This window comes from Euleptes europaea, chromosome 19, assembly GCF_029931775.1.
Source record: "Euleptes europaea isolate rEulEur1 chromosome 19, rEulEur1.hap1, whole genome shotgun sequence".
NCBI lineage: Eukaryota > Metazoa > Chordata > Lepidosauria > Squamata > Sphaerodactylidae > Euleptes > Euleptes europaea.
The window spans coordinates 16527571-16552518 of record NC_079330.1 but is presented as its reverse complement, the minus strand read 5'-3'; the positions used below and the strand labels follow the sequence as shown (position 1 = coordinate 16552518).

Sequence of the window (24948 nt, the reverse complement as noted above, 5' to 3'; positions counted from 1 at the left end):
GATGGTTCGGATTGAAAAATCCTGGAACACGCTGCTAATTACCATGCAAAAAGGGCCACGGTGAAGGCCTGGTAGCTGAGCTCCAGGGGCCCTGCCCATGCTTAGCCTTCCTAGGAGGTAGAGCTTAGAGGCTGCCCCAGGGAACCTCTGGTAAAGGACTACCATTGGTCAGTTGTTGAATTAACGGGGAGATGTTTTATAACAGCAAAAGGGAGGAGTGCTGTTTGGATTATCAAGGCTGGTCAGGTCAGATGTCTCAGCATGCTTTGACTCTCTGCAGTCCTTCCCACCTCACGGGGGGAATTGAGCCCATTGGGCTCCTGCGTATCTGTTCAGTTTCCAGCAAGTTTCCAGTCCCTCCCCTCCCCAACCCCCACCCTCCTCAGGCTCCACCCCAAAAACCTCCCACCGGTGGAGAAGAGGAACCTGACAACCCTACTGGATGTCCCAGGCTAGCCTGATCTCATCAGATCTCAGAAGCTAAAGCAGGGTCAACCCTGGGAAGTATTTGGATGGGAGACCTCCAAGGAATACCAGGGCTGCGACGCGGAAGAAGGCAATGGCAAACCACTTTTGAACGTCTCGTTCCTTGAAAATGCTAGCAGGAGTCGTCAGAAGTGACTTTATGACAAAAAAAGGAGCCCATTCGGGGCCATTTCGAGTTAGGAGAACAGCATGGGTGGAAGGGTTAGGCCTCTCCCCACATGCTCTGCAGTCCTGATTTAATTTGGGGGGCCCTCCATGTGCCTGGGAACCGAGTCCTGAGCACAGAACTCCCAGAACACACCTGTCAATTGGACGTGGTGACAGACCTGGAGAAAGAACGTAGTTAGGCCCCAATCGTGAAAAGGAATGAAGATTTTGCAATGGGGAAAAAACCATAATGGAACACCCTTAGAAGCCAGTATAGGGGTCAGGGGGTCTTTTAGTTCAGAAAAAGGTCTGGGGAGACCTGGGTTCAAAATCCTGCCCTGCCATGAAACTTCCTGGCTGACCTTGGGAGGGTCGCGCTCTTTCTCAGCCCCAGTTCCCTCACACAGCTGTTGTGAAGAAAAAATGGAGGGAGGTAGAATTAGGGTTGCCAGGTCCCTCTTCACTGTGGGTGGGAGGTTTTTAGGGTGGAGCCTGAGGAGGCCGGGGTTTGGGGAGGGGAGGGACTTCAATGCCATAGAGTCCAATTGCCCAAGCGGCCATTTTCTCCAGGTGAACTGATCTCTATCGGCTGGAGATCAGTTGTAATAGCAGATCTCCAGCCAGTACCTGGAGGTTGGCAACCCTAGGTAGAATTGTATATGCCTCCCTGAGCTCCTTGGAGTAGGGTTTCCAACTCCAGGTTCAGAAATACCTGGAGATTTGGGGGTGGAGCCTGAGGAAGGTGGGGTTTGAGGAGGGGAGGGGTTCCAATGGGGTATAATGCCATGCAGCCCCCCTTCCAAAGCAGAAATTTTCTCCAGAAGAAGTGCAATAAAAGCTTTAGATAAATAAAAAGGGATTCATGTAGTCTGGAGATCAGGCATAATTCTGGGAGACCTCCAGCTCCACCTGCAGGCTGGCAACCCGACCTCGGAGGAAGGGCAGGATAAAAATGTGTCGTGGAGATAGCTCAGCGGCAGACACCCCAGATTGTTTTGCTTCCATAACAAGCAAAACAATCTGGGGTGTCTGTCGCTGAGCTATCTCCTTCAATGGCTTGTTTTTTTGCCCAAGGCAAGCCCCTGTCGGCTTCAGTCCCCTCTCCTCATGCGCCATGATCCTGATCCGAACTGGTACTGCATGCACCAGGGAATTAAGTTCTGACCCGATCAGTTGACTCCCAGACCACATCTGCACAGGAAAGATATGTTGGGTTGCCAGCTTTCAAACTGGTCCCTCTGGCTGTCCAATATCAGTTGGATCTGCAGCAATCCACTGCCTCGCTAAGGATATAAGAACACAAGAAAAGCCCTGCTGGACCAGACCAAGGCCCAGCAAGTCCAGCAGTCTGTTCACACAGTGGCCAACCAGGTGCCTCTAGGAAGCCCACAAACAAGACAACTGCGGCAGCTTTCTCCTGCCTGTGTTCCCCAGCACCTAATATAATAGGCATGCTCCTCTGATACTGGAGAGAATAGGTGAGCATCATGACTGGAATTCATTTCCACTAGTAGCCATGGATAACCCTATCCTCCATGAATATGTCCACTCCCCTCTTAAAGCCTTTCAAGTTGGCAGCCATAAGAAAAGCCCTGCTGGATCAGATCAAGGCCCAGCAAGTCCAGCAGTATGTTCACACAGTGGCCAACCAGGTGCCTCTAGGAAGCCCCCAAACAAGACGACTGTGGCAGCATCCTGCCTGTGTTCCACAACACCTAATATAGTAGGCATGCTCCTCTGATACTGGAGAGAATAAGTGAGCATCATGACTAGTATTCATTTTCACTAGTAGCCATGGATAGCCCTCTCCTCCACGAACATGTCCACTCCCCTCTTAAAGCCTTCCAAGTTGGCAGCTGTAAGAAAAGCCCTGCTGGATCAGACCAAGGCCCATCAAGTCCAGCAGTCTGTTCCCACAGTGGCCAACCAGGTGCCTCTAGGAAGCCCACAAACAAGACAGCTGCAGCAGCATCCTGCCTGTGTTCCACCGCACCCAAAATAATAGTCATGCTCCTCTGATACTGGAGATAATAGGTGAGCATCATGACTAGTATCCATTTTGACCAGTAGCCATGGATAGCCCTCTCCTCACCACATCACCACATCCTGAGGCAGGGAATTCCACAATTTAAGTATAGAGCCTCGCCTCTGCTCAGAGAAACGCCCAGCCCATAGCCGGGAGACACAACTCGGATTCTCATCACATACCCACGAAAAAAGCACTAAACCTCGGAACCGACTTCCTTCGCCACGGTTCTTCCGCTTCATGGGAGGGGCCGGCGCATTCCAGCCACTGGCCCCCCTGCCTTGGCTCTGCTGCTGTGGGCGGCTGTTCCGGAGGCGCCGCCAAATTTGGCAAATCTTTACAGGCAGCAGGAAGGTCGATCCATGAAGAATCCGAGGCCATCTCCGACTCTGCAGGAGAACCCGGCCTTCCTTCCGTCTCTTCCGGAGACTGCGGCGGGCTGGTCGACGCGAGCCTCATCATGACTGGAATTGGGGGGTTGCTGGACCTGTGGCTCATGATGTCCGGAGGCGGCAGGCTGCTCGATTCGCTGCGCATCCATTCTGGAGCTAGTGGGCTGAAGGGCTTTGGCCACATCCACCCTGAGGCTGGCGGGCTGGTGTTTTGCTCACTTATCCATTCTAGAACCAACGGGCCGGTGATCTTTTCGCTCCTCCCTTCTGGAGCTGGAGAACGAGCGTCTGCCTGCAGCAAGGCCCACCAAGGTGACTCTGGGCCAAACTTAGCTAATGACCTGGGAGGCAGGGTATCAGGAAGCAAGGCCATCCCCGTGTGCGGTGGGGCCCTGAGGCTCGCATCTGTATCAGGACAAAGAGAGCGCCTGACAACTGCCTTGCTTTCCATGCCAGGTGAAATAGAGGAGGACCGCTCCGTTTGAGTCGACGTGTTCTTGGAGTAAGGGCACGGTTTGCCGAAGTTTTCCTGCCTCGGCCCAGGCGAAATCCCAGGAGCAGTTTTGGTTTCCCTGGGGAGCGAGCGTCTGCGTGGCATTTCAGACCCCGAAGGGAAGGTGTGCGGGTGGGTGACCTCCATCTCTAGATGGAGAGGGCATCTGTACTCGGATTCACCTTCTGGATGAAAAGCAGGTTTGTAGGCTGACCAGTTCTCTTTCTGAAGTGAACCCCTCTGGTTAAGAGGAGGCCCTGTCTGGAGGGAACTCCTCCTCGACTCATTATCAGTAGACAGAGACCCCCTGTGAGGTAGCGCGGCTCCTGGAGAAAGGGAACTCTTAAAGGCCGCTTCCATCTCCTCGTGGAGTGGGCACCTGTATTCGGACTCGCTCTCTGGGTGAAAAACGGGTCTGTAGCTCAGTTTGGTGTTTGGCTGAGAAGAAACCTTGATGGTGGTTGCAGGCAGGTAGGAAGTCTTAGCAGGTCCCTTGGCTTCTGACTGCAGGGGTACCTTGCCAGTTGTTCGCACCTCTGCCTGAGGGGGTTCGCTTTTTGCCAAGCTCAGTCTATAGACAGGCTCCGTTTGAGTACACTCATCTTTTGGATTAGGGACATGCTTGCGGATGAGTTTTTTAGTCGGCTGAGGTAAATCGCGCTGTATCGCTTCAGTCCCTGGCTGAGCAGAAATCTTGGGGACCTGCAAGAACTCCTTCCTCAGAGGGGTCGTTTGGGTCGATTCATCCTTTGGGTTGACGATGGGTCTCGTGAAGTGTTTTGCGGACGGCTGAGGGGCATCACACTGTGGCGAGGAGGACAACATTATTTTTTTCTCCATTTGGGATTTCCCCAGTCTCGGTGCCATTTCTGATCCTGTCCGGTATTTCTGGCACACTTCCTCCCTCTGTGAATTGAGGCCTTGCTGCATGGCCAACAACATCCGGCTGGTGGTCATCGAAAACTGCCCTGGCTGGATGGAATATCTTCCACTCCGGTAGTCCAGAATCCCCGGCGTTGAGGGGTATTGGTCTGTTAGCCGTCCTCGTTGGGGACCGTCACTTTCTCGAGTGCCGTGGGAGAGTCCACTCCCTTGCCTGAAGGGGTCACTTTCTCGGCGGGGTGAAGCGCTTGAAGGGACATCGCTTCCTCTCGGTGGAGACGGGTTCCGGGAAAGGTTGCCCGGCGGCCTTTGGGACGACGCCTGTGGAAAGTCGCTCCCTCTTCTCACAGAGGCGTCCGGAGGGAGGCTGGCTCCTCGCGGAGAAGAATCTCTTCGGGCAGCCTCACTTCTTCTGTGAGGAGGGGGATTCTGGGAAAGATCGCTGGCTTGCCTCTGGGAAGAAGCACCTTCAGAGAGCTCACTTCCTCTTCGGGATGAGGTGCTGTGGCTGACCTCGTTCCCTCTCATGGGTGAGGCACTTCGGACATCGTTTCCTCTCACGGAGGAGCGTCTTTGGGCACTGTCGTTTCCTCTCGGGGGTGAGGCGGTTCTCGTGACCTCGCTTACTCTTGGGAATGAGGTGGGCTGTATGCTCATCCGGTGGTGATGAGTTCCAGAGGCAGGCGGGTTGCTTTTTGGAGGTTCGCTGCTTCTCTGGGGCGACGAGCTTCTATCGTAGCCTCGCTGGGACGGATGGCTCTGGGGCACCTGGCTTGCTGGTTGGCCCATCCTACCTGCGGAGCCCCTCTCATTGGAGCCCATGATCTGAACATTCGACCCAAGTTCTCCTGCAAGATTGCACTAGGACAACCAACAGTTTTAAGAGCAGGCGATCTTTGCCCTTCATAAAGCGCGGCATTTTCCCAAGAGCATAGCAGTGGGCTTTTTCTTGATTCTCTGTGCTCTGCACTGGCCTAGTGGGATCACAAAGCTGTGATGTCATTCTATTAGACTGTGACATCATCACAACAAACCATCGGATGTATATCTGCCCAGAGGCAGTAGGCCAGCTGACTCTCTAATGAGCAAAGCGCTAAACTGATTTCCGTCATTAAGTACCTCTGATACTCCAAAGAATCTGCAAGCTCTTGAGACTTAAAAAGCAAGGAGAGAGCATACAGAATGCTCGAAAGAAATAATATCTTTTAAACAAAATCAATAAAAATAATTTTAAAAATGGTGCACACCTAGCAGCTATGGGTACATTTTAAAGAAGAAGAAGAAGAAGAAGAAGAAGAAGAAGAAGAAGAAGAAGAAGAAGAAGAAGAAGAAGTAGAAGAGGAAGAGGAAGAGGAAGAGGAAGAGGAAGAGGAAGAGGAAGAGGAAGAGGAAGAGGAAGAGGAAGAAGAAGAAGAAGAAGAAGAAGAAGAAGAAGAAGAAGAAGAGTTGGTTTTTATATGCTGACTTTCTCTACCACTTGAGGGAGACTCAAACCGGCTTACAATCACCTTCCGTCCCCCTCCCCACAACAGACACCCTGTGAGGTCGGTGAGGCTGAGAGAGTGTGACTAGCCCAAGGTCACCCAGCTGGCTTCGTGTGTAGGAGTGGGGAAACAAATCCAGTTCACCAACTTAGCCTCCGCCGCTCATGTGGAGGAGTGGAGAATCAAACCCGGTTCTCCAGATCAGACCCCACCGCTCCAAACCACCGCTCTTAACCACTACACCACGCTGCATTATTTACCGATTAGACAGCAGAGCAATCCAGTAATAGAGTTCCAAAGCTACAGCTCCAAGTGGCTCACAACATTCTGTTCTCCATTATATCTTCACCACAACCCTGTGAGGTAAGTTAGGCGGAGAGTGCGTGACCAGCCCAAAGTCACCCAGCAAGCTTCCGTGGCAGAATGGGATTCGAACCCAAGTCTCCCAGATCCCACTTTGACATTCTAACCACTCTACCATGCTGGCTCCCCTAACCTTGACTGACAGCCACTGAGGGAAGGAGACAGGAGATACACATATTTGGATGAACCAGACCTGAGTTGCAGAGAGAGTAACTGGGCTGGAGCCGTAGATTGTGTCCATGACTAAGGCTGCCAACCTCCAGGTGGTGGCTGGAGATCTGGGATTACAACTGATTTCCAGGTGACAGAGATCAGTTCCCCTGGAGGAAATGGCCACTTTAGAAGGTGGAGTTTATGGCATTACACCCCACTGAAGCCCCTCCCCTCCTCAAATCCTGCCCTCCGCAGGCTCCACCCCCAAATCTCCAGTTATTTCCCAACCCAGAGCTGGCAACCCTATCCATGACAGAAAGACTCTGAACCAAGGCCTCCAAGATTTGTTTGCATCCGCCACTGGTTCTGCTTCATCATTTTGCGCAGCCCATCTATCATTAACTGCCGAACATGAGTTGTGCTATTTTTAAAGAGTATACCTTTAAATGCATCAACAGCATTTACAACAACCCTGCCAGGGTGACCAGATCAGTTTTCTCTTTTCGGAAGGAAGACCGGGGGTTGAGAGAAGCTTGTCTAAAAACCCCTAGTAAATTCACAGTACAGTTGCCAGTGATGGGAAAGACCTCCGCCTGAGACCCTGGAGAGCCGCTGCCGGTCTGAGTAGACAATACTGACTTTGATGGGCCAAGGGTCTGATTCAGTAGAAGGCAGCTTCATGTGTTCCTGTGAGATTGATAACATTAATTCACACCTGCAGAGAGTCTTAAACCAGGGGTTCAACCATTGACACTCTATTTGCTATTACCTTTCATAATTCTGCTTGCACCCAGGTACTCCCAAAGAAAGCAGAAGATAGAAGCATTCTGCACATGCTCCGGGGCATTCTCCGCTATCCCACATTCCCGCACCTGTCACAGACGTTTCCCATATGCTGCTAAACTACTGTATTACAACTCTAATCTGTTCCAGTGCTTAGAAAAGACAGGGAAAAATTCCTTCTTTCCCAGATTCATAAGAACATCAGAAGAGCCTTGCTGGATCAGATCAATTGGGTGTCTTTTCCAGCCTCCTGTTTCTCACAGTGGCCAACCAGGGCTGTTACCACACTACATATTCCCAGCGATGTATTAAGAGTTTGGAAATGTTATAAAAAAATACTGTTCGCACTTTCTATGTATTCCCATCGATGTATTAAGAGTTTGAAACTGTTATAAAAAATACTGTTCGCACTTTGTTTGGCCCCTTTAGCTGTGAAGACGTCTTCCAACCATTTTTTAGCCATGGCATCCAAAAACCCTTTCAAAGTGATGTTTTTTTTAAAAAAATTCAAACTCTTAAGACATTGCTGGGAATACATAATGTGGTAACCCCCAATGTGTCTCTCAGCAACCAGTATTCAGAGGTACAGGTTGAGTATTTATTTATTTATTACATTTCCACCTAACTCTCCCCAACCCAAAGGTCAGGTATCCCTTATCTGGACTGCTTGGGACCAGAAGTGGTCCATATTTCAGATCTTTCCATATATTGGAATATTTTGGAATTTTTGCATATGCATTATGAGATATCTTGAGGATGGGACCCAAATTCATTTATGTTTTATATACACTTTAAACACATGGCCTGAACGTAAATTGAAACAATTTTTTAAATAATTTTGTGTACACTGAACCATCAGAAAGCAAAGGTGGAACTATCTTAGTAGTGGTTAAGAGCGGTGGTTTGGTGCAGTGGAGTTTGATCTGGAGAACCAGGTTTGATTCCTCCACTCCTCCACATGAGCGGCAGAAGCTGATCTGGTGAACCAGGTTGGTTTCCCCGCTCCTACGCACGAAGCCAGCTGAGTGGCCTTGGGCAAATCACTCTCTCTCAGCCCCACCTACCGCACAGGGTGTCTGTTGTGGGGAGGGGGAGGGAAGGTGATCGTAAGCCGGTTTGAGTCTCCCTTAAGTGGTAGAGAAAGTCGGCATATAAAAACCAGCTCTTCTTCTTACCAGAATACTTGTTTCAGCCGTTAAACAAGAGCAACAGCAAACAAACTAACAACGGCAGGCTTTCAGTCTCCACCTATGATGCAACATACACTGTATTTTATTTTTTTAGGTGAGAGGAAACATTGAAAGCAGGCAACACGGATCTGCCTGCATGCCGGCTCAAAGAGTTCAGTTTTTGGATCAGTCTGGATATGAGGTGTCCGGATAAGGGATACTCTACCTGTATACTGTCTCACAACATGAAGGTTGCATTGAACTATTCTGACAGATAGCCATTGATGGATTTATCCTCCAATGCTAAATCAGACCAAAGGTCCCTTCTATTCCAGCATCCAATTTCCCACAGTGACTAAGCAGATGCCCCCACAAGGCCTTCCAATAGGGCCTATCCAGGTGGCAGAGGTACACTGCCTCCGAACATGGAGGTTTCACCTAGCCATCCAACTGAACATCCATTGAGGGACCTCAGATCAATCAAGTCCTCTAATCCCCTTTCCAAGCCGTCCAAACTAGTGGCCATCACTGCTTCCCTTGACAGGGAGCTTCACACGTTAATTATGCATCTGTCCTCTTTGTCCGTCCTGCATCTTCTGCCCATCCAACGTCAATAGATGACCCTGAGCCTCGGTTTGGGAGAAGAAGAAAAAGTTCTCTCTTTCTCTCTCTCTTTCCACATCTTGCTTCATTCCATGATCCTCCATCACCATCATGTCCTCCTTGAGTAGGGTTGCTGCCAGCTTTGGGTTGGGAAATACCTGGAGATTTGGAGGGCAGAGCCAGAGGAGGGTGGGGTTTGGGAAGGGGAGGGACCTCAGGAGGTGGTAAGTGCTCCATCCCTGGAGGTTTTGAAGCAGAGGCTAGATGGCCACCTGTCAGCAATGCTGATTCTATGAACTTAGGCAGTCCATGAGAGGGAGGGCATGTTGGGCATCTTCTGGGCATGGAGTAGGGGTCACTGGGGGTGTGTTGGGGGAGGTAGTTGTGAAATTATTGCATTGTGCAGGGGGTTGGACTAGATGCCCCTGGTGGTCCCTTCCAACTCTATGATTCTATGATCTCTATCTGCTAGAGATCAGTTGTAATAGCAGGAGATCTGCAGCTAGTACCTGGAGGTTGGCAACCCCACCCTTGAGTCATCATTTTCGCCTCAAGTCAAAAGCCCCCAGAGCCTTTCCTCACAGAGGAGGCGCTGCCACACCTCGATCGTTTGTTCGCCCTTTCCTGCAACATCCCAGCCTGCCTGAAGGTCACCCTTCCGACGATCTGGGAGCAGGCCCTCTGCACATGGCCAAGGGCATCCAGGCGCACTCCCCGATTCCAAAGCAGGCTCTCTTGACAGGAATGGGGGGGGGGCTCCCGCTGGCCTAAATCCGACTCCCACCCCCGCGACGCCGTCCCCGCCCCTTCCCTCCCCCCGGTGGAAGACAACAGAGCGCGGCGGCCCCTTTAAGAGGCGCGCCGGCGCCCTCTGGCGGCCCGAGGCGGCGGCGCAGGTGCAGGTGCGAGATCGCCGTCCAGGTGCGGCCGCCCGTCTGCTCCGTCCGCACCATGGACCGCGACCGGGGCCCGCGGAGCTCGGCGGTGGACCTGGGCTTCGGGGCGCTCAGCACCGCGCAGCTCCGCGCCCTGATGCGGGACGAGACGTGGCTGGAGCGCATCGTCAAGCTGAGCAGGAAGGTAAGCGCCGCCGGGATCGGGGATCGGGGCCCGGGGAGGGGATCGGGCCCACGAGGGGCATTGTCTGCCAGGCAGGTGCATCTCCCGCACGCTCGCCCTGGAGGGCAACCGCCGGCCCCGAGCGCGGCCCCCTCCCCAGCCCCCCTCCCCATCCATCCAAGCACACCCACCCCAGAAAAAGGGAAGGGATGCTCACCAGGCCTGCCAGGGCCACCTTGGGGGCTCTCTGCCTTTTGGCACTCCCCAGGGTCCTTGGTGGTTGCTGCGGTGCCCATCGGGTGGGATCATGGCATTGGGGGGGGGGGTTCCCTGTGCCAATCCAGCAGGCCTGCGCTCGACGCTGGAGTCTACGCTGGCCTTTTCTGCAGAAAACCCCTCTTTGCTTTCCAGGGCCCCAGGCGAAAAAACAAAGCGAAACCAAACAAGCCACCCTGGGCATCTCCCTGGGCAAAGCAGCCCCCCCTCCCTTTGGCGACGGGACCCTCTTGCCTGAGAGCCCAACCCACCTGCTTCTGTCTCAGACCCTGGCACGGAGGATACCCAGGTTCTCCACCCGCCCGCCCACCTCCCCACCAGCGGGGCAACGTTGCCCTTCCCTGGGCTCTCCGATTCCGAAACCACCCAAAGGGCTTTCCCTTCCATTTTTCATTGTATCCCCCGCCCCAACCCATCCCCTGACAGCAGCCTTTATAATGGGCCCTGCTTTATACCTTCATGGCCCTATAGGAGGAAGGCAGCGCCAGTCACTGGGGAGGGAGGTATTTGATGATTGTGTGTGTGGGGGGGGAATGATTTGGGCAGGGGTGTGGGATGTTCACAAGGCCTGGATGCTTTGCCTTGGCAGGGGCCCCATCCGAAAACAGGCTCCTTACAACGGCTCTCTTCCCCGGATCAGACTGTCAACATGGAAATGCTCGCGTTCTGCCTCCCCCTTCTCCTCTACCCCCCCTTCCTGTGTTTTTCTGCAAGGGACCCCGAGGTCTGACAGAACCCCACTGATTCACCCTTCAGGGAGCCAGCCGGGCAAGCAAAAAGGGATTGTTGTGCTTTGTGTGCGGGGAGGGAGGGTGGGCATTGCCCCCCATATTTGCCTGGCTGTTCCCTCTCTGGGCTCACCGTACGTCTTCATCATAAATGGCGTATGATTTTCCTTTCGCCTTTTCGACAGCCGAAGCCACAGGCAGAGAAACAAAGCGGGGGGGTTTGCCTCCAGAGAGGGCTTCCCACCCCCCAGGCGTTCCCTGAACCCTTCCCTGGCCCACCAAGCCTTCAAAGGCCCCTCGGTTCAGTCCCCTTGATTCGCAGCCGTCGTGCCAACCCCCCCCCCCCTGTTCTTGCCACAATCCGTCCAGCCTGTTTATCTTGGAAAGACGCCTTCTCCGACTCCTTCAAACCTCGCTGTTGGCAAGGCCCCGTGAACGAGACCACCGCTTTTTCCTCGTCGTTCATTAAAATGGGGGTAGCTGCCACTTCCTAGTCCAGCATTCACAAATGCTAGTCAGGATTACTGAAGACTGGGACCAAGCGCTGTGCCAGGTTGCACCCCCCGAGTCCAGCCAGGACCTGCCCCCCACGGCCTTCCTTTATTATGTGTGCCCTCCTGTGTCGTTGGAGGGGGCAGATGTGCCCAGATCCAGTAGGTACGACCCTTTGGAGGTCAGAGAAAGAGCGCTGGATATTACTGAAATAATGTTAAATCAGGCCGTGCTTAACACTTAATGAGATGGGTTTATCAGGGTGGTAGCTGGAAAAGTCAGAGAGTGGCTTGCCCTGAGGCTTAGTCAGGGCAGCAGACCAGGCTGAGCACAGAATCTCATTGTCCCTATGCCTTCAGCTTAACAGAATAAAGCACTTTCAGCCACTGGATGATTGACAGCCAGCATGGCGTAGTGGTTAGAGCGGTGGTTCCCAAAGGGGTCAGTACCAACCCCTGGGGGGCGGTGGTGGGATTACCTAGGGGGGCACTAAGAGGCAAGAGGGCAGCAGGGGGGCGCTAGAGGTGGGCCCCTTCAATTGTGTTGTTCACTAATTTACAATAGATCAAGCTATGGCACCATGCCGGCAAATTTTGGTGGTAACTATCAGAATTTTTTCCCAGACTTTGAAGAGCTGGTACCACTGGATCAAGTTCATCAGTTTTGCTGAATACATATCAACTAAAAAATTTTAATTTGATTTTGAATAGATGTGCAATTAATTGCTACTGTTTTGAAATTGTATTGTTATTATCTTCTGTAGTGAGTCATGCAAACCCCTATTTTGAATAATGCGCTTTATAGGATAGGGTAGGGGGCGCTGGGGTTGAGTTTGTGGAACCGAGGGGGCGGTGGCCCGAAAAGTTTGGGAACCACTGGGTTAGAGCATTGAACTAGGATTTGGGAGAGCCAGGTTCGAATACCCTCTCTGTCATGGAAGCTTGATAGGTGACCTTGGGCCAGTCACACACTCTGAGCCTAACCTTCCTCATTGTGTTGATGTTGTGAAGATAAACTGGAGGCGTGGGCAATGATGTTCTCAGCTGCTTTGGGTCCCTTGGGGAGAAAAGTGGGGTATAAATGTCTGAAATGAAATAATGAATGTAGATTGGACAGGGCCACTTTGTTCTCTTTAGCTTGGCATGGAAATATGGCGCCAAAGATTGTACCCAAAACTGGCATGTTCTGTGACAGTTATCTGGATCCTTCACACTGAGGTGGAGCATTTCAAGTCTTCAAAATATTTCATTCCCATTAGCTCTTGGCACGAGTAGAACAGCCTTGAACACACATGAATGCTTCAAGCTTGCTTTATAGTGAATCAGACCAATGTTCCAGTTAGGAGTATTGTCTACTCTAACTGACAGCTTCTCTCCAGGGTCCCAGATGGAGGTCTTTTGGATCACCTGCTATCCAATCCTTTTAGGTAGAGAAGCTGGGGATTGAACCGGTGACCTTCTGCATGCCAAGCAGTTGCTCTGCCGCTGAGCTGTGTCCCCTCTCTTAGCCTTGTGCGAGGGGGCTGGCCATACTGAGGAGGGAGGGGAGCTGAAACTGGAAGTGATCACTTGCTGAAGGCCACCAAACATGTTGGTGGCTTTGTATGGTATAGTAGCCAGCGAGGTTTAGTGGTTAAGAGCAGCGGACTCTAATCTGGTAGAGCAGGTCTGTTTCCCTACTCCTTCACATGAGCGGCGGACTCTAATCTGGAGAACCAGGTCTGTTTCCCCACTCCTCCACATGAGCAGCGGACTCTGATCTGGTGAACCAGGTCTGTTTCCCCACTCTAATCTGGTGAACTAGGTCTGTTTCCCCACTCCTCCACATGAGCGGTGGACTCTAATCTGGTGAACCAGGTCTGTTTCCCCACTCTTCCACATGAAGCCTGCAGGGTGACCTTGGGCTAGTCACAGTTCTTTCAAAACTCTCTCAGCCCCATCTACCTCACAAGGTGTCTGTTGTGGGGAGGGGAAGGCGATTGTAAGCCGCTTTGAGACTCCTTAAAAGGTAGAGAAAAGTGGGGTATAAAAACCAACTCTTCTTTTCTTCTTCTTCTGAGATTTTAAGTAGGATTTCCCGGTTCACAGCCATGACACCACTCCAGAGAGGGTCCCATAGAGTGGCCGGGGTGCAGGGGGGGTCACCCCCCATGGGTTTCAGACCATGTGTGGCATTGTCCCTCGGGAGCCTTTATAATACTTCCCAACTTGCTAGTTCCGCACACTAAATACCTCTTGTTACAAACTATTCAGAGGCCCTGTGAATTAAGCCCTCCTGCCAAGGATATGGGTGGCAGAGCACCTGCTTTGCATACTGAAGGATCCAGGTTCGATACTCGGCACTTCTAGTTACAGAACTGCTGGTCAGCAGGAGAGAGAAAGACTGCTCTTGGTGCCCAAGTACCTGGAGTGCTGCTGCCAGTCTGAGCAGACAATTCTAAGTTGAATGAGTAGGGTTGCCAGGTCCCTCTTCGCCACCAGCAGGAGGTTTTGGGGGTGGGGCCTGAGGAGGGTGGGGTTTGGGGAGGGGAGGGACTTCAATGTCATAGAGTCCAATGGCCAAAGTGGCCATTTTCTCCAGGGGAACTGATCTCTATTGGCAGGAGATCAGTTGTAATAGCAGGAGATCTCCAGCCACCACCTGGAGGTTGGCAACCTTATAAATGAGCCAGGCGGACTAACTTTGTAGAAGGTGGTATGAGCATATATTTGTGGGGTTGGGCTGTAGGAACAGCAAACATGCGCCTTGCATGCGGAAGGTCCCAGATCCCATCCCCAGCATGTCCAGTTAAAAATATCTCTTCAAGTAGGCGTTGGGAGTGAATTTTTGCCCGAGAGCTGCTTCCGAACAGAACAGACAATACTGAGCTATATGGACCAAGGTCTGACTCAGCCATGATTCATATAACATTTCTTTGCTTGAGGGAGGTAGCAGCTTTGTGATAGTTACTGTGGGGTGAGGAATGCGGATAGAGAGAATGTTTTTCCTTCTTCCATAGTAGTAGACCTCAGGATCACCTAGGGTTGCCAGCTCTGGGTTGGCAAATGTGTGCCTGTGTGTGTTAAGTACTGTCAAGTCACTTCCAACTCATGGCGACCCTATGAATCAGTGTCCTCCAAAACATCCTGTCCTTAACAGGGTTGCTCAGATCTTGCAAAATGAGGGCCATGGCTTCCTTGATGGAGTCAATCCATCTCTTGTTGGGTCTTCCTCTTTTCCCGGGGCCTTCAACTTTTGAGTTGGGAAATACCTGGAAATTTTGGGGGCAGAACCTGAGGAGGGTGGGATTTGCAGAGGGGAAGGACTTCAATGGGGTAGAATGCCATAGAGCTCACCTCCCAAAGCGGCCATTTTCTCCAGGTGAATTGATCTCCATCCCCAGGAGATCAGTTAGAATTATAGAATTGTAGAGCTGGGGTCCACCGGGGTCATCTAGTCCAAGCCCCTGAACAATGCAGGGAATTCACAACTACCTCCCCCCCCACACCCCCAGGGACCCCTACTCCATGCCCAGAAGATGGCCCAGATGCCCTCCCTCTCATGATCTGCCTAAAGTCATAGAAATAGCATTGCTGACAGATGGCCATCTAGCCTCTTCTTAAAAACCTCCAGGGAAGGAGAGCTTGCCACCTCCCGAGGAAGCCTGTTCCACTGAGGAACAGTTACTGAGTTGTAATAGTGAGAGATCTCCAGCCACCACCTGAAGGTTGGCAACCCAAGGATCACCCAATGAAGTTAATGGGCAAAGATTCAGGACAGACAGCAGGAAGTACTTTTCCTTTATTTAACAAGCAATTAAATGGTGGCATTCGCTGCCCGTGGGCATAGTGGTGGTTACTATATTGAGAGCTTTAAAAGGGGATTCGACAGATTCATAGAGGAGAGGCTTGGCGGTGGCTATTAGCCATGGTGATTTAAATGTCCAGAGGTGGTATCCCTCTGAATACAGAACGGTCACGGCCTCTCTGCCCTGTTTGTCGGCCTTCGAGGTCAACTAGTTGGCCACTGTGTAAGACAGGATGCTGGAGTTATGGACCGCCGGTCTGATCTAGCAAGGCTCTTGTTATGTTCTTATACCAAAATAGCCCCTGCAAACTTCCTTCCAATTATTTCCCTTCCTTTTTGTGGAGGATAAGGGCAGTTTGCCCAGGAGTAGGCCTTTCGACCAAGCTACTAGAGTTACTAGGGTTGCCAGGTCCCTCTTCACCACCGGCGGGAGCTTTTGGGGGTGGAGTCTGAGGAAGGTGGGGTTTGGGGAGGGGAGGGACATCAATGCCATAGAGTCCAACTGCCAAAGCAGCCATTTTCTCCAGGTGAACTGATCTCTATCGGTTGGAGATAAGTTGTAACAGCAGGAGATCTCCAGCTAGTATCTGGAGGTTGGCAACCCTCCAACCAAAAACCCTTTACCATTTATAACTCAAGTCAGTCAGAAATGTGCCTGTGGTACCAAGACCTCTCCATCTCCAAATAAAAGGTGGAGGAGGTTACGTTTGGGGGTTTTACTTTAAGAAAAAAAATTGGATTTTGTGCTCAGGATGATTTTTTTCACTCATCTTCGTTTGCCAGTGAGATAACTGGGGTCCTGTGACAGGTATGCTAGGAAAAGTTGCAGGCAGTTGGAAAAGAGGAAGACTCAACATGAGATGGATTGACTCTATAAAGGAAGCCACGGCCCTCAGTCTGCATGACCTGAGTAAGGCTGTTAATGCTAGATCATTAATTCATAGGGTCGCCATAAGTCGGAAATGACTTGACGGCACTTAACGCATGCACAAGGAGAGACCCATGGGGAACAGGGGCCCAAAGACCAACCTAGGGTCAAGTTGGGGCAGCATGACCCTGCAGAAAACTTCCTGCACAGCTCCCATTTATTTCAGTGGGTGAGAGATTCAAAACAGATAAAAGGAAGTATTTCTTCGCACAACGCATAGTTAAGTTGTGGAACCCCCTGCCCCAGGATGCAGTGATAGCTGCCAACTTGGAAGGCTTTAAGAGGGGAGTGGACATGTTAATTGAGAATAGGGCTATCCATGGCTACTAGTCAAAATGAATACTAGTCATGATGCATACCCGTTCTCTCCAATATCAGAGGAGCATGCCTATTATATTAGCTGCTATAAAACACAGGCAAGATGGTGCTGCAGTTGTCTTGTTTGTGGACTTCCTAGAGGCACCTGGTTGGCCGCCGTGTGAACAGACTGCTGGAATTGATGGGCTTCAGCCTGATCCAGCATGGCTTTTCTGATGTTCTTTTCTCTGGCCTGCATTTCTTGGTCCCACACCTAACCCCAAATCCTGGGGACTTACAGTTTGGGCACTGGAATTCTTTTGTGTTCCCAAGCGGGCAGCATTCTGCAGCCAGACAGCTTGTCTGCCGTTTCTTGATGTTGTCATGCAAATTAGGCATGTTGTAGATTATTAATGTTTTGTTTGCTTTTTATAGAACCATCCATGCGTGGGCTGCTTAACAGAGTCAAGTTATGCAAAGATTCAGATCCCTGCCCAGAGGAGCTTCCAATCTAAATCCTATCTTCTTAAACCTCCTTGCTTCCCACTCATGCCCACCCAACCCACCCATGAGACAAGCTAAGACAACCCCGTAGGTTTTTATAGAAGCAGGACCTCCTTAGTGGTGACTCCACAGCTCTGGGACTTTTTCCTCTCTGAAGTCCACTAAAAGGTAAAGGTCCCCTGTGCAAGCACCGGGTCATTCCTGACCCATGGGGTGATGTCCCATCCCGACGTTTCCTAGGCAGACTTTGTTTTTTTACGGGGTGGTTTGCCCAGTCACCTTTCCCTTTACCCCCAGCAAGCTGGGTACTCATTTTACCAACCTTGGAAGGATGGAAGGCGGAGTCAACCTTGAGCCAGCTACCTGAAACCGACTTCCGTCGGGATTGAACTCAGGTTGTAGGCAGAGCTTGGACTGCAGTACTGCAGTTTACCACTCTGCGCCACGGGGCTCCTTCTGAAGTCCACTACCAAACCCTTTATGTTACAGGGTTCTCTTGTTTTCTCAGACTTTAGGTCACTGCTTTTCGTTACAGATTGTAAATAGTTGTTATGCAGCTTTGGAGAGGGTCTTTTTGCAGGGGACAGACCAATGGCAAATGCGTTCCCAAAACAATCACATCCTACACATACAGTCTAGATTACCGTGCAGGCTCAGGAACTAAACTACGGAGCAGAAATTTGCAGGCGGCTTGGACAGGGGATCCAAATCACTTCCTACAGCACGTTGTCAAACATTGTCCTAGCACCTGGGCAAGGGGAGACCAAATAGACCAAAGTGTGTTGGATATTTCCCCACTCCCTACCATCAACCACATGGCTGAAGAGTAGGGTTGCTAACCTCCAGGTAATCAGCAAACTAGAAACAGCACTTCACAAGCTAGACACAATGATTATAAAGTAGTAGTATTTAATAACATATCCACCACTGATAGTATGTAGGCAAAAACATGTTGGCCAACTCAGAGAATGTTAATAACAGCCAGCGTTGGTCCCTGAAGAAGGCGTTAATCGCTGAAACAGAAAGATCACCGGGCTTCTGTTGAGAACAACTGCAGAGAACAACTGCACTACTGAATTGCTACTCTCAAGAAGCATATCTGTGGAAGAAAGGGAGGTTGGCACCCCCTTTCATGGACTTACCTATAATACTATTATTTGTTTGTAACAAGGCATAGTCCTCTCTTTGGTGTTACTTTTAAGGCAATAATTAACAACACATGTTTTTGCCTACATACTATCAGTGGTGGATATGTTATTAAATACCACTACTTTATAATCATTGTGTCTAGCTTGTGAAGTGCTGTTTCTAGTTTGCTGAGTATCCTACAGCACGCTAATCTTTGTTTACCAAACCTCCAGGTAATAGCAGAAGATCTCCTGCTATTACAACTGATCTCCAGCGGATAGAGAGCAGTTCCCCTGGGGAAAATGGTCGCTTTGGCCATTGGACTCTATGACATTGAAGTCCCTCCCCTCCCCAAACCCCGCCCTCCTCAGGCTCTGCCCGCAAAATCTCCCGCCGGTGGCGAAGAGGGACTTGGCAACCCTACTGAAGATACAAGCTGGTTCTAATTCCCTCTTCAGCTGGGTGATCGGCGGTGGGAATGTTTTCCAACCACGTCCTCCTGCAAAGCATGAGCCGTCCCCTGCCCACGCCACAGCTCTTTAGGACTGTAGCGAAGGAGGGTAACTTCGGGGACTGTCTGCCGAGACCCCGTGTAGGACCAAACCAAGGATCTCTCTGGTCTCCTTGCAGTTCCAGAACCTGCAACTGGAGCGGGAGATGCGCCTGGCTTCCAACTACGCACTGGCCAAGCAGAACCTGGCTCTGCAGCCACGCCTGGAGAACGGCAAGGCCTCCCTGGCCATCAAGTACCAAGAGCTGCGGGAACTTCGAGAGACGTGTCGAGAGAAGCAGCAGCGCCTGGGTGAGTGGAAAGGAGGGGGTGTCCCCTGCCTACACCTCCCTCGTACCCCCCACTAGCCAAGGAAAGCAGCCATTGTAGTGGTTAAGAGCGGTGGTTTGGAGCGGTGGGCTCTGATCTGGAGAACCGGGTTGGATTTCCCACTCCTCCACATGAGCGGCAGAGGCTAATCTGGTGGACTGGATTTGTTTCCACATTCCTACACATGAAGCCAGCTGGGTGACCTTGGGCTAGTCACACTCTCTCAGCCTCACCTACCTCACAGGGTGTCTATTGTGGGGAAGGGAAGGGAAGGTGATTGTAAGACGGTTTGATTCTTCCTTCAGTGGTAGAGAAAGTCGGCATATAAAAACCGAATCTTCTTCTTCTGTGGGTACACCATTGTTTCCGGCAGGAACCCTATAATGCATGTATGGACGACACGTGTCTTTCGGCACTTGCCGAGGTGTACTGATTAGGTTGTGGTTACTGAATGTGAGGTGTAACACTGGTGTCACTACAGCTGGCAGAAGACTGCTGCACAAAGGATGGAGTGTCACCAGTGCTGGAAGCAGACATTACGGGGAAGGCTGGGCTGCTGCTGAAAACGGCAGCCCTGCGTCTCTTTCTCCTCTATGATGTAACATCTAGAAATGCTTGCAAGTTGTCCCTCCCCTCGTAATTGGCATCCAATGAGGTGGAACTGAGGCATAGACACCATGTTATCCCATAGTGTGTGGAGCATCCCTATGTGTCGGGGGATAGAACGAAACAGAGGTGCAAGACCACTGATTTCAGCGGCAGCCTTGCGGTTGCTACAACATCCAGTTCCATGCAGAGGCTCTACATTTTCCCGGCTGCTTAGGCCTTTCTAAGCATTGGTGCCTCTCCTTTCTAGAGGTTCGTTTCACACATTGCGTGGCAGATTCGTTTGCCATGTGTGCACACCTGTGAACCCCGTGAAGTGCGAAAGAATAATGTACGTAAGCACAGAACAGACACGTGCTAGGAAGTCACGGCCAGTCGCAGTTCTGCAGCCCATGTGCTTCTATATGAATTGTGTCCATTACATCGAACACTGGTTATCATCACAGCAAAGAGCATGCAGTGGGCGCATACTCTGTTGGTCAAGCCAAGTCATAGTAAACTCTGATTGTGCCCCCCATCTCAAATCCTGTAATCTGGAAACTCCTGCCTCCAGATTACATAGATGTACTACTTACTGCCCTCTCCATCATTAGTTAAGATCTAAGACTATTCAAGAAATTCTAAGAAATAATACAGGGCTACCTGATAAAATTTGTATCCAACGACTACTGGAAGATAGTAACACACAAACTTCGAGGAGTGTGGCCAAATTTTGTGCTGCTATATATAAGGCCCGAAAGGATGTAATGTACAAATAGGTACAATTTGATAAACGTTTTAGAAGCTAGCTTACTTACCTTTTTCGATATGGGATTTTATTGATATATTTTGTCGACTTTTCGATTGACTGATACTATTTTATTACAAATCTATGTTACTCTTGATTAGATGTGTTCTATTTTTGGTCAAATGACTGTAAAATAAAGATTGATTGATACTTAACTGTGGGTGCTCAAGAATGAAAGAATGCCCTTAGGCAGATCATGAGAGGGAGGGCATCTTGGCCATCTTTTGGCCACGGGGTAGGGATCACTGGGGCTGTGTGGGGAGGGAGTTGTGAATTTCCTGCATTGCGCAGGGGGTTTGGACTAGATGACCCTGGTGGTCCCTTCCAACTCTATGATTCTATGAAAGGAAAAGGCACTCTACACATGCTCAGGATCACTCGTTCATAGGCCCCAGGCCTAAGCCTCAGTAGTCAACTTCTCCCTCAATGTATTTCTGCTTCCAGTTTTCTTCCTGTTCCCTGGGTCCGTATTTCCTCATCTTCTTTGGCCTTGAAGGGAACTTTGGTTAACTTTTGTGAAGTGTAAACCTGCTCTGGGCTCTTGATCTGACCAGAAATGGGTTCCTTTCTGGGCCAAACCTGGAAACGTCTCTGGTAAACTTGTGTCTGGATTGCATACTTCAAAGCACAGGTGGCTTATGCAACATGATTCCACACCAAAACACATCCCTGAAATGTAGACATCTAGCGTAGCAAGAAGACTAAGTCAATTCCCTTCTCATTGACATGGTAATATTCTAGCTGCAGGGCTTAAGGCATTTTTCTAACTGGCAAGAAAGGGAAGAGAAAGGAAGGAAAGGATACTGATAGTCATTTTCCATTTCTTTTAATTTTATTTTCCTCATTTATTTGTAAGCAACAGCGTAGCTATTTACTATAAACCCTGAACGCCCATCTGCACAGTGTGAGGTCCTTGGTTAAGGCAGTCCCCACCTGTATGCCAAAGTGATCGAATCCAGGCACCGGGCAACCACCCCACTGGCTCTTTGGCAAGTCAAAACCACCATTGTCATACCTGGATTGGGACCCAGAAACCTTAGGTTAGAGATCAGAGAGCCAGCATGCTGTAATGGTTAAGAGTGGCGGACTGTAATATGGAGGACCGGGCTTGATTCCCCACTCCTTCACATGAAGCCTGCTGGGTGACCTTGGGCTAGTCCCCATTCTCGCAAAATTCTCTCAGCCCATGCAGAGGTAGGCAATGGCAAACCACCTCTGAACGTCTCTTGCCTTGAAAACCCTCCGGGGTCACCATAAATCAGCTGTGACTTGATGGCATGCAAACACACACAACCTTAGGTTCAGCCCACATTGGGTGGTGGCTGGTACAGAAAACCCAACCTACTCCCACCCTGGACCAAGTTTGCATGTGAGGAAGGGGGTAGGGTTGCCAGATCCCTCTTTGCCTTTGGCAGGAGGTTTGGGGGTGGAGCCTGAGGAGGGCTGGGTTTGGGGAAGGAAGGGACTTCAATGCCATAGAGTCCAATTGCCAAAGCGGCAGGTAAGCTGATCTCTATCAGCTGATCAGTTGTAATAGCGGGAGATCTCTATCTAGTTCCTGGAGGTTTAGTCAAAACAATTATACACTTGAGCTGCCAATGTAGTATTGATAAAGAATATTGCAGCCACTATGGCTAAATTCCTGTCTCCTAAAATATTATAAATCACACCCTTGACTAGAGTTTGGACTGTTCAACCTTGATTGGAACCTTAAGCCGCTTTGTATTTATGTTCCTCTGTACTAAAAGCTGTCATTTGTACATACAAAACTGAGTGACTGTGTCAAATACAACTCAGTGAATGTAATAGCCAAAATACAACTCAGAGAGTTTAATAACCAATCAAAGCTGTGATTTATAATATTTTTAGGAGATAGGAGTTTAGCCGCAGTGGCTGCAATATTCTTCATCAGTTCCTGGAAGGTTGGCATCCCTAGGAAGGGGTGAATGTGGAGCAGCTGTGCAAAAACTAAGGCTTGTCTTTCCTTTGCAGGGGCTTGTATGGAAAAGTGGACCCCACAGAATGCTGTGAGCAGGCTGCAGTCTGAGCTGGATGGAGTGGAGGCCAACGTTGAGGTGAGTCAAGGCCATAACCATGCAACCTGGCTCTCTCGGGGGTATTCCAGATCCCTTTCCTGAATTTTTGCCGTTCAAATTTTCTATCCCATAAGTGTACGGAAATATGGGGGGGGGGTTATGCAGGCTGTCTCTTTTTCAATAGCGCAGGAAGCGGTAAAATTGCTCCTGCTTCCCAGTGTCCTGGCCAAGGAGTGCAAAGCCAATGGTGTAACTGACATGAACACATATGAAGCTGCCTTATACTGAATCAGACCCGTGGTCCATCGAAATCAGTATTGTCCACTCAGCCCGACAGCAGCTCTCCGGGGTCTCAGGCAGAGGTCTTTCACATCACCTACTTGCCTGGTTCCTTTAACTGGAGATGCCGGGGATTGAACCTGGGATCTTCTGCATATCGAGCAGATGCTCTACCACTGAGCCACAGCCCCTCCCCTTCCATGTAATGGAAGCAGTGGGATACTGCTTTGTTTCCCTGCAGCATACTGAACTGGCTAATGAAGGAAAAGTGGGCAGGTTTTCTGTATTTTTCTCCCTTGTCAATCAGAAGAGCAGTTTTGCTCTCAGCTACATTTATCATTTGTTTTGAGGGGCACTTGGCAATTATTATTCTTTAACTTTTACTCTTTTTAACTGTTGTTCAAGCTACATTCTACTGAATGTGAACCATTTAACCAAATGGATAAATTAGAAAGCATTGATTTAAACACGTTGGGTGGCTGTAACAGTTTACTAACTATGGAACAGGCCCCCCTGTGGGGAAAACACATTTTTTTGGAGGTGTGTGTGCTTACTACAAGAAAATGGCAGGAGAGGATGAGTTAAAGTCCTCTCCCCCACCCCCAATGTTCCTGGACAAAACAATCTCTGAGGCTGCTTTTGCAAAAGAAAAAAAGTTATTTTAAATAAAGAAGAAGAAGAAGGGTTGATTTTCATTACCTTTAAGGATACTCAAACTGGTTTACAATCACCTTCCACTCCCCACAACAGACACCTTGTGAGGTAGGTGAGGCTGAGAGAGTTCGGAGAGAATTGTGACTAGCCCAAGGTCACCCAGCAGGCTTCACATGTAGGAGTGGGGAAACCAACCTGGTTCACCAGATTAGAGATCACCGCTCAGGTGGAGGAGGGGGGAATCAAACCCAGTTCTCCACATTAGAGTCTGCCATTTCTAATCACCACACCATGCTAAGCCCTGAGTTGCTGCATGCTTGTCCCAGTCCTGATGCCATTTTAGGCTGACTCCCCAATCCACAGCTCCTTGCCTACAGACCTATGGGCCACAGACATGCATGGTGCAATGGAGTCACAGCAGACACACCAATTTAATCTCCACCAACACTGGGACTGACCTGATCTATCAACTTTTATATAGGACCAGAAAGCTGGGTTATAAGCTGATCAAGGCCCGAGGAATGCCATAGGGAACCAGACCATACAGAGTTCCCTGTGAGTCCACAGCCTACGTGGCATTGATATGATGAAGAGGGAAGGGAGAGGTCTAGCGGAGGCAGGAGGTCATTTTTTCTTGCAGACGGCTGTGAGCAGACCCAAGGCAACTGCTGAAACTTGCTCGGCGCATCAGCAATCCCAAATGGCACCTTGGCATTTCCTCCCTGTGTCCACAGGAGCAGATGGAGCAATTCCTATGCTGGGACCTTCCCATCGAGACCTTTGTGGAGTCGTTCCAGCACAGCCGCATGCTATCCCACCTCCGCCGCACCCAACTGGAGAAACTGCAGGAGATCTTGAAGCTGGAAAAGGAAAAGACCCCGGAGCAGCCCAGCCCCAGCTGCGAAGAACAGCCCGCCAGCTCCCCAGCTCTTCCGGCTCCTCCAATCGTCGCCCAAGCCGCACCAGCGCAGAACGGGCCGCCCCCCAAGGTCTTCCAGCTCCGCTTGGCACCAGCTTTCTTGATCCCTTCGGAAGCCGTGCTCCCCATCCCCGTGGCAGCGGCGCCCCAAAAGTGCTGCCTGCCAACCCTGGCCACCTCGCACCCCAAGGCTCCCTTCGTGGGCTCCCCTTTGAGCCTGATTGGACATATCCACTTGCCGCAGGCTCACTTGCCTCACCAGAAGAAAAAGGAGCCTCCACACCGGTAGATGCTGGTGCTGCCGGGACATTTCTACCGGAGCCTCTGACACGAGTTACGATGTGCCAGGGTCCGACGTATGATGCCAGCCCTCCAAGGACTCGGTTCTCCCAGACTTGCCAGGAGCTGGGGGTTGGGGGTGGGGTGGGCTGGGGGGAATGAGCTGGCTCCCTATTCTCTCTGGCTGCTGAGTGTCATGTGGTTTTAATCCCCCTCCTGTTCCCCACCCCCTTAGGCAGCCTGGCTGGCCGGGGTTATAACACTTATTGTAAGTATAGGCAGCAGAGACAGGGCTGGGTTCCCCCCTCCCCCTCCAATTTTACACTGAAGGGAGGTATACTTAGCTTCATCCCCACCCCCCATCTTTCGGGGAGCCTGCAACCACCAAG

The 24948-nt window shown here is 50.6% G+C and overlaps 2 protein-coding genes across 2 annotated transcripts in view; one reads left to right on the top strand and one right to left on the bottom strand.

Moving 5' to 3' along the window:
- Positions 1–9934, bottom strand: part of LOC130491787 (serine/arginine repetitive matrix protein 2-like) — a 21815-nt gene extending 11881 nt beyond the window's left edge. Inside the window, exons 1-2 of the mRNA XM_056865579.1 lie at positions 9766–9934; positions 2842–5274 (exon numbers count right to left, since the gene is read on the bottom strand). Coding sequence (XP_056721557.1) covers positions 2842–5274; positions 9766–9934 — 2602 coding nt within the window. The remainder of the gene's footprint in view (positions 1–2841; positions 5275–9765) is intronic.
- Positions 9909–24948, top strand: LOC130491384 (vacuolar protein sorting-associated protein 37D-like). The gene is made up of 4 exons (XM_056865107.1): positions 9909–10061; positions 18810–18981; positions 22385–22467; positions 24096–24948. The coding sequence occupies exons 1-4, from the start codon at positions 9933–9935 to the stop codon at positions 24567–24569; spliced, it is 858 nt and encodes a 285-aa protein (XP_056721085.1). The 5' UTR covers positions 9909–9932; the 3' UTR covers positions 24570–24948.

Excerpts from the sequence above, each read along its gene's own strand:
- LOC130491384 (XM_056865107.1), top strand. The coding sequence starts at position 9,933 with ATGGACCGCGACCGGGGCCCGCGGAGCTCGGCGGTGGACCTGGGCTTC. Across the intron at positions 18,982-22,384 it reads AGAGAAGCAGCAGCGCCTGG|GGGCTTGTATGGAAAAGTGG; the intron begins GTGAGTGGAAAG and ends TTTCCTTTGCAG. Across the intron at positions 22,468-24,095 it reads GAGTGGAGGCCAACGTTGAG|GAGCAGATGGAGCAATTCCT; the intron begins GTGAGTCAAGGC and ends CTGTGTCCACAG.